Below are 9,919 nucleotides of genomic sequence, written 5' to 3'. Positions count from 1 at the left end.
TATATATATATATATATATATTGTAATGCGACCGTTGGTAGTTCCTCTGAGGGAATATAAATTAAATAGGAAACTTCAGTACCTAAGGTAGATATAGCCTAACCAGCTATCTCCCGTTGGTCCCTTAGAACACTGTCGACAGCCATTTAGGCTCAACCCCTAAATAGCGACGTAACAAGATATTAGTCACATTAGAAATATTATTACTCAGAGTAGATTGAAATTCAACTTTTTCAAACACACTAGTACTACAAAATTGCTGAAAGCACTCAAACTCTTCTTTCCTTTTTCTTCTCTTAGAATGATCACTTAAAAACTCATCCATAATATACAAATGATTAAAATTGATAAAATTAGAAAGTACTAATAAGGGAATATGACTGACTTACACTATGCAATCAGATCTTTTTAATAAAAATATCGAATTAAATATAATTTAATTGAATTAACAAATATATTATAAAATTAAATAAAAAATTAAGCTATTTACCAAAATAAAATATTTTTAATAAAGAAAAAAATTAACGTTGCGCTATTAAAATCGCCGACACGAAAGGTACCCAAACCCTGAAACACGCGCAACTCTTATCAGTCATACCCTTACTTGTGTAAACACATGCGATACGTTTCGATGGTACAAAGTCCAACAATAACCGAGCGGCTAGTCGTCGCCGACAGACACATATCAACGATGTTAAACAATGATGATTGGTTCATTGATCATCGTTCTATCGCAAGACCTTTACAGTCTTGACGGACCAACCAAAATAAAATAATTTGTTTTATTTTGGTCTAGCGAGTTAACCCGCTGCTAGACCGCAGTATTTGTGATTTTCACTCTAAATTCCTAACTCTGCGATTCCTTTTACTTACATATTGGTTTAATAAATTTATCAGTGTAGTAATTTTATATAGAGGTGGACGAACTGTCTTACAAACATTAGGCGCCCCTACCCAATTATTCAATAATATTGTTACCGTAATATTGTAACATCAATTTTAATTGTTTTATTTTTAACATATTTTAGACTTGTTTAAGGCAAAGTCAACAAAACAAACAACAAGACTAAATTATTTTATTTTATTTAAACGTCAACTATATACGTAAAATCCATTCTTCTTTCTTTCATTCTACACAATTCGTCTATGACTTTTCGATTAAAACTATTAATCTTCGTTGATCATACAACTTTCAATACTTAATATGGTCAAAGCGTTGAGTTTTTCTTCATACACGATACTTCTTAAGCACGGTTTAATTTTCTTCAATGTCGAGAAACTTGTTTCAGCTTAAATCAAATATTTCTTGAATATTATTCATAATTTAAACTTAAAAATTTAATAATGAATAAAAATACTACCCATACGGTAGATCAGAACGATATAAAAACGTTTGAGCGCGATCGCTTCAATGTCGACGATAATCGAAATGTTAAAAAAAATACGATAGTGTAGGTGTGTTATATCAATCGAATAATCTGATAAATTTATCTACACGCTTTGCTTTGGTAGAATTTGGTGGAATTTTATTAGAACTATTGCCTATTGATATTTAATAGACACGTAGATTACAAATGAACTCGTCAAAACAGTCGACACGAGCAGGTCGCCGCCGAAAATGTGCGACAAGAATTCATCGTGCTGTGCTTGCACTCGTCACGTTGCAGCAAAGTCCACGAAAACCATAGTTAATGATATAGTATACAATATCTATGTATATCGAAAATCAGATTTTTTGTGTTCCAAACACAATTGTGTTTGGTGCAAAGATTCAAAACACATAAATCGGTATCATTAATGGTACCGACTTATGCGTTTTGGTGTGGCGGTACGATCGCCGTGCCGTGACTGCAGAGTAGCGTTGATCGGTCAGGCAGTCAAAATTTTTGATTATTTTCAACATTGGGAAGTCGGAAAAACAAAACTGACAAAATAAAATTATTTATTTATTTATATTTATTTTATTTTATTTTTTAGTAATCATTACATTACATAATCATTATATAAAAATAATGTTATAGTATTATTAACTAAATATTAAAAATGTACGATATTAAAAATATTATTGTAATATTAAACAAGTATTATTAATTTTGTAATGTAATTTTATTAATATAATAATATTATCATTACAATTTTGCTATCTGGGTAGTCATAACTGCAAACTTAGGTTTGCTTTCTATAAATCGTTTTATGACTAATAAATTTTTAAAAAAATATGAATTTACTTTTCCTGCTTATAATAGATAATTATTAATGTTTGAAGTATTTTGGCAATGTTTTTTTTTTATATTTGAGTATTTTGTTAGTCGCGATTTATTATTCTACTTATAAAATTATACATGTTTTGTAATAAAAATAATTTTTATTTCATATTTTTTATGTACATTTATATTTAAATTTTACAACTGTCTTTTGTAAGAATAAGTAGTAAATCCAGAATTCAAGAATTATTCTAAAAATATAATTTGGGGCTCTTATTGTTTCTTTACATTATACACGTTATAACGGAGCGTTTAGCAAGAAATAGTAATTTAGAGGCGTATGCCGAGATGTGTCATCTGGTTAGATTTTCAATTTAATACGCACTCTATGTTTCCCTAACAACAATGACAACGGTTATTTTAATGATAGTTAATCAATATTGATGATAACATCGAGTTGTTTTTAGTTTAATTATAAACAACAATAATTATTATTTTTAATGATCNTTATAAACAACAATAATTATTATTTTTAATGATCTCGTTGCTAGGCGAACGATTTAATCTCATACGTTAATTATTAATTATTATTTTAAACGCGTTATCGTTAAAATTATTTAATTTACTTACTATAAGAGCTATATTATTTATCTAGTATGAGTACATGTGTTTTTAAAAATTTCCTATTTTTTTAACATTTAACACATTTAAACATTTATTTTTGTCTAAAATTGTAAGAAAAAAGTACTACTGTAAAATACTAGTATTAGTTTTAAAATACTTATTAGTTTTTTGTCTAGTAAACGTTATATATATATATATATATTTAATATGTTTATATATTTTGTAGAAAAATGTATATTTAATAAAAATTTACGATTTAATTGCGATTCAACATACCGGTACATTAAATAGTAATGTTACTGTATCTACCCTAATACTTGTTTTATTTGTAAAATATTTAAAATAAAACTTTAAACAACGATATCTCGTTTAGAATTTATTAAAATTGATTTTTTTTTTTTTGCTAAACTAGATTAATAAAAGAAAAACTAGGTTGCCATTTAAAAAACAAAGTTGATATTGATAAAATCAAAAAAAAAAAATTACGACATTAAGATAAACAAATTAAGCGCTGTATAACATTCGTTTTATACGACAAATTTATTATTTTGTTTTTATTTTTATAAATCATATTATTCTACCAAATGAAAATTATTTTTTATTTTTTACTGTACACGTTCAAAAAACCGTTAAATAAGAAATCGTGATGATGCTTTTTTTCTGAGTAGCGTTTGCCGCCGGTCTTTTTTACTTCGCTAGATTATTTATTAGCTCCTCTGAAAAGTTTTGANACTTCGCTAGATTATTTATTAGCCCCTCTGAAAAGTTCCAAATAAAACATTGCGTCTATTGCGTCACTTTAAAAATCGATAATATCGACTAAAAGGGATTGACAATCGCTATAAACGTGAAAAAAACTTAACAAATCAAGTGGAAAAAAAAAATGGCTGTAATAAAAACAATTTTTGTTTTATTTCATATCTCTAAACACGTTTAAAATTGATTAAAAAAAAAAAGTACAATCCCGCGTATTCTATGTAATAGAAATGCTACGGTAAAGTCACATTTTCAACTATTCAATTGGAGTTACAGTAAATAAAAAAAATATCAGTTTAATTAATGTGCGTGAGTTACGTATTGTGTATATTTTAAAAATAAAATCATCATTTCCCGCGCAATAAGTTTTTAACGTCCCGTCGAATAATATTTCACTTGTAATTTAATCGTTACATTTGTACGGTTTTACGTGAGTACTATTCTCGTACTTTGGATTTCTTTCTTTCAAAACGTGTTAAAATGTGGTACGCTGAAAATTAGAATAAAAATTATCTCATCTATTGAAAAAACTGTTCAAACATCACGACGCACAACGTGGCGTTATATAAATCTTGTAAGGTTTCAGCCAAACAGAGGGCCTACTAATTACCCACTGCCCAGGGGAGCACTGGACAGTGACCTAGTAGCCGTGCCAAGCAAGATAGTACTTGTTGACGGAGCTACTAGGTTTTGATAAAAACAAAAAAAAACAAATGTTAATAAAAATGAGGGAAAGTATAGAGAAAAAAAAAGAGGCCATGTATAATATAACAACATTTTTTAATTATTTAATTAAAAATTTATAATTACTATTTTAAATATAAATATATTCATAGGAAAAGACTATGAAAAGGGGGAAAAAAAAGGAAGTGCTTGATACACAAAATTAAAAAGGGGGTAAAAAGGGGGGTTTATTGATGTTGTACTTGTTGTTGTTGATTGTTGATTGAGGAGTGACGGCCCACCACAGGCCATAGTTGTGTCTCACATCATCATCATCATCTCGACGTTTATTTTAACAAAAAAAACGGAGGACAAAAAAATACAGCCTGGTTGACACCACAAGTAGACGGCAGGTCGACTCGACGTTTATTTTAATAAAAAAAACGGAGGACAAAAAAAAAATACAAAAACGTGGTTTTCACAAAAAAAAAACGAACAGACAACTTGTCGCCTTGGTGGTATAGATGAGAAAAAAAAAATCTGTTGTAGCGGCATTTGTGTAGTGCCCGGTGATAATGATGTCGCCGGGTGGTAGGGGGTGCCAACTTTGAACNATGTCGCCGGGTGGTGGGGGTGCCAACTTTGAACTGGTTCATAGGGAGAATACAAAAGTGTAGGGATGCACTGTGTGCGGTCAACTGTCACAACAAACCGGGTACTGACCATTGGATCGGTTGACTGGTATATAAGCTAATTTTATAATTGGGGACATACATAATACCTAATGCACACACTATTAACTGACAAGATTTATTAAAAAAAACTCGTATAAATTCTGCAACATTACAATCTGTTGACGTGTTCCCTAGTTCAATCGCGAACGAAGGAAAAACTCAAGTTTTTAAGACTATCGATCAGCGTTAAAAAGATTGCTTCTTCCGGTAAGTATTAGATAAAGGCAAGTATCGGGTAAACCCTATTTAATAATAGAAATCGTAAATATTTCTATAGCTTCGAACATTTATTAATTACGATTGTCGTAACGGTGACGGTAATTATTAGTGTTGGGCATTTTCGAATATTTTATACTATCGAATACTATTCGATAGTTTTTTAAAATTATCGAATGGTTTCAAAAAATATTCGATTAGTTCTAATTAAAATTTTTATTAAGTACAATTAATTATAATAAGAAGATAATTAACGAATACTTAAAATAAACTATTATACAATTAATAACAGTAAAAAGTACCATTTTATTTATTTTTAGTTTGTGAGTCGTTGGTAAAAACTGATAAATATGGGTTGAAAATTAAAAATCAGTTCTTTTTTCCGATGACTAATGATATATTTTCAGTTTTATCGGAAAGGTTTTTTCTATGCGCAACAGAAGTATTCGTAAATACTGAAGTCTTATTTTACACTTAATACCTTGTATACTGTTCTTAGTCTAGTATTACCTGCTCTTTTGTATTTATAGTTTTGCTGTTTTAATAACACTAACGATCTAAATAGGATATTTTTAAAACTGTTTATTCAGGGTACTAAGATTATAAATAGGATACAATTAATAATAAAAAAAATTAGTGATGAGCATTTTCAAATATTTTAAACTATTGATTAATTATTGGAACTGTTTTTATACAACCGAATATTTTATTTTTAGCATAAACTATCAAATATTTTAAAAACTATTCGAATATATTGTGAATTATCGAATATTTTTACTATTCAAATAGTTTTTGAATGACTATAGAATAGTTTGATAGTTATTATTCGATATTTCCCAGCACTAGTAATTATGAGATGTCTCGTTACAAAAAAACAACGCTTAACAACGATGAAAATTTAACAACGCGACCCGGAAATCCGTTAATTTGTAACCGCATTTCTACGAATTATAACCGCGACGACTCGTATGGATTTTATAAATGTCCTCCGCGTATCCATTCGATTTTTCGATACCGATTATCTCGGAAACGACAATTTAGGAAATATATGCAAAAATTTAATAAAAAATAATTATGTGAAAAATTATTCTAACTGTTATTACGTTTTTCAGATGATGCTCAAACAGGGTTTAATGATTTTATTAGCTTTATCAGACGTATTTTCTATGGGTACGTCGATCTCGACATTATTTGATTTATGTATATTGATGTAATCATAAAATATGAAATGTTTATAAATTGTTCAAAAATTATTATTGAAATGAAAAAAAAAATGTTGGTTCCTAAATTAATTATAATATAAAAAATCTATTGTTATTGATTAGAATAGATTCTAATTACTAATTAAATAGACTTGATTAATGTATACGGTAAATATCTCGAATCTAATATTTACAAAAATACAGGAATAATTTAAATTGAGCTGTAGTTATACAATATCCAATATTGTATACGAGGTGGTATACAATAAATAATTAAATCAAAATAAATAATTGAAATTTATTATTTTTTTTTTATAATTTTCAACACGACTTAGCGGTGGCGTCTGCGTTATGCGATTATAGCTACTACTCATAGACCATAAACTTTGTTTTCATTTGACATCGTTAATGGTAATGAAATGTTGAAAAACATTTTTAAAATTATTATTGGTATAATCAGATACTAGAGGTTACAATTGGTAATATTAAACGTGTTATATAATTTCGAACGGTCGAAGAACTCAAAAAGAAGTAGTGCAATTTATAAATTGCATGTTCGTGTACTTCATTCATTCATATATTTTCAATTGTTATAAAATGTATTTTGCCTGTATTTGTTTCACAGAATATGACGAGATGTGTTCTATGTGCTTATTTTCGGAATCTGCCACAGTTTACCCTTGTATGCACAAAATTTGCAATGGATGCGTAATTAATATTTTAGTTTCATACAATTCTATTTGTCCCGTATGCAGATCTTCTATTATCAAGGCGTCGGACACAGGTAAATATGAATCATAATAACATTTTTATCGTACAGGATATTTAAAAAGTAAAAAAACCGCTCAATTTTTAAGAACTTTGGTAAAGATTACCGTTTCCATAATTGAAAGTAAAAAAAAACCCACACAGGGGGGTCGCGGCACAGTGGTGACGTGGCATAATTGGATCAAGTATAATGATATCTGACAGTGATTAAAATCACTATAAAAAAAAAACACTTCGATACAAATCTTTAGATAGTGTTTAATTTAAAAAAATGGGTGTATTATTCCAAAAGCTACATGATCTACTAGTTCCTTAATAATATCCTGATTAAAATATAATATGTCAAATGAAAAAGAGATTATTAAAAATTATTATTTCTCATAAAAAATTATNTAGTATGTCAAATGAAAAAGAGATTATTAAAAATTATTATTTCTCATAAAAAATTGTATTGATCCATATATTTTTCAAAAAGTTATAGCATAATAAAGTTAAAAATCTAAATTATAAAATCGAGAACTTACACACAAAAATAGCATTCGGTAGCCGTTTTCACCATGAAGACAAGTCCAGAGGTCAAATTTTTTTTTTTAAATTAAAGTATATTACATAAGCTTTAATTTAAGATATATATAAAAGTGTCAGACCTTCCGGAACATTTTGAAAAATTAAGTTGAAAAAGTTATTTTTTTGTGAATAAGTTGTCTTTTTAAATCCCCCCCTGTGAGCAAATAAAGGGTCAAATTTACAAAAAATATATATCAAATGATAAGTAAAGACATCAAGCATCTATGAAAAAAAAATTATATTGATATGTTCATTTTCGAAAAAGTTACGGCACATTTTAGTATAAAAAATTTAAAAAAATGGTAACAGACACAAAAAAACACATTATAGTAAAACTAATACCTTCTCAGCTTCGCATCGAAGCTAAAACCCAGCACAGTGGGGTGGCGGCACAGTCGGGTCGTGGCATAGGTGGGACTAGTATAGATGATATCTGACAGTGATTAAAATCACTATCATAAAAAACGCTTCGATGCAAATCTGTAGATAGTGTTTAATTTAAAAAAAAATATTTGTTAAAATAGCATATTATTGAATACGGTAGCCATTTGCGCATGAAAGATAGGTCGTCGGGACAAATTTTTTTTTTTTTTTTTATAATACATAAAATAAGCTTTAATTTGATATATGTTTAAAGGACGCAGTATTTCCGGAACATTATCAAAAATTAAGTTGAAAAAGTTAGTTATTGTAAAAAAGTTGATATTTTAAATCCCCCCTCATAAGCAGGTTAAGTGTTAGATTTTCAATAAAATGATATCAAACGAAAGGGAAATATCTAAGGTTTTAGTAGAAAAAAAAAATATGTCGATTTGTTTATTTTTCAAAAAGTTGTGGAAGTTTTAAGAAAAAAAAGTGAAAAAAATGACAAAATTTACCGGTTTTTAAATTTGTAATTTTTTTGGATATTTCCCCCATTTTTGGGGAACGAGGGAACTTTTTTCAATTTTTAAGGGTAATGTCTCCAACTAGATACGATTTGTGATCTTTTGACGTACTTTTGAAAGAAATCAGTCCAGTGAGAGCTGAGAAAAAGTGGTAATAGACACAAAAATAAAAAACACATTATAGTAAAACCAATATCTTCTCAGCTTCGCATCGAAGCTAAAAATTAAAAGAATGGTAATCAACGTATATTTCGTAATGAATAACTCAATTTAAATCGAATTTTAAGGGCGAGAAATGCTTTTCTATAATTAAATTATTAACGCGATGCCGTTTAAAAAAATATAATATATCCATTTAATATAAATACCATTTCTATAAAGATACCAAGTTTAACTTTTTTTTTTAATTATGGCCTTTTCGAGCTTATTGCTTAGAACTTGTATACGTTACGTACACACGTTTGACATTAAACAGTCTTATTGTCCAAAAAGTTGTGAATTCGATATCACTACAAAAAAAATTCGCCATAGTTTTAGGAAAATATTTGGTGTTTTTAAAATAAAATGCCAATTGTCACGCACGTGAAATAGAAACAAACAATATGTAAATATGTTAGTAGTTTTATTAAAATTAAATTGTTTAGGAACATACAAAAGAGAACTCGCAAGTTTAAAGGCCGCTGTTATGGATAAATCGATTACTGTCGAAAAAATCATTTCGCGTTATTATTTTCTTCCACCTTGGCAATATGCCGATGATCAAATGTTGAAGGAAATTAGAGAAATTAAAGACTCGTATCCTTCTGAAGATGTATTAGAGTTATCTGACTTTTTACAAAATGGTAGTTTTAATTATACTATCAAAGAAGATGTGGAGAAACGTCGTGAGTATTTCCGCAAAGAACCTAATGATGAAGAAAAAATTATATTGCAAAATTATTATAAAAGAAACGATCGTAACGTTCAGAACGAATTTAATGCACGAAAAAATATGTTCTAGCAAATAAAAGTTTGATAACTCGTGTGTTAATATCATAAAACCATACGGTTAACGACTGTTGATTAACTAAGTATATATTTTTATATTTTATTGAAAATAAAAATTTACCATTCCATCACATTTCTTTTTTTTCACACTACAACAATTGATTATTTTATTTATGATTTAATACGAGTAAATATTATCGTCCTCTAGCTGTCCCATTCAATCGTTTTAAAAATAAAAAATCATTAGCGTTCTATTTAACGCTGAGATATATTTTTTTAATCGACTTTGCTATACTACTAATATACTAATT

The 9,919-nt window shown here is 28.1% G+C and overlaps 2 protein-coding genes across 4 annotated transcripts in view; one reads left to right on the top strand and one right to left on the bottom strand.

Moving 5' to 3' along the window:
- Nucleotides 1–9,919, bottom strand: part of LOC126899886 (uncharacterized) — a 43,521-nt gene that overhangs the window by 27,416 nt on the left and 6,186 nt on the right. The gene's annotated exons all lie outside the window — the stretch shown is intronic.
- On the top strand, nucleotides 5,124–9,736 carry LOC126899887 (uncharacterized). 2 transcript variants are annotated; one of them, XM_050675134.1, is made up of 4 exons: nucleotides 5,124–5,188; nucleotides 6,310–6,367; nucleotides 7,025–7,183; nucleotides 9,266–9,736. In XM_050675134.1, the coding sequence occupies exons 2-4, from the start codon at nucleotides 6,310–6,312 to the stop codon at nucleotides 9,619–9,621; spliced, it is 573 nt and encodes a 190-aa protein (XP_050531091.1). In that variant the 5' UTR covers nucleotides 5,124–5,188; the 3' UTR covers nucleotides 9,622–9,736. The 2 variants fall into 2 exon arrangements, with proteins under 2 accessions (XP_050531091.1, XP_050531090.1); XM_050675133.1 differs by having other exon boundaries at nucleotides 5,139–5,205.

This window comes from Daktulosphaira vitifoliae, unplaced genomic scaffold, assembly GCF_025091365.1.
Source record: "Daktulosphaira vitifoliae isolate Bord-2020 unplaced genomic scaffold, ASM2509136v1 Scaffold_2, whole genome shotgun sequence".
Taxonomy (NCBI): Eukaryota; Metazoa; Arthropoda; class Insecta; order Hemiptera; family Phylloxeridae; genus Daktulosphaira; species Daktulosphaira vitifoliae.
The sequence above is the reverse complement of the archived record's forward strand: the minus strand, read 5'-3'. Positions and strand labels throughout refer to the sequence as shown.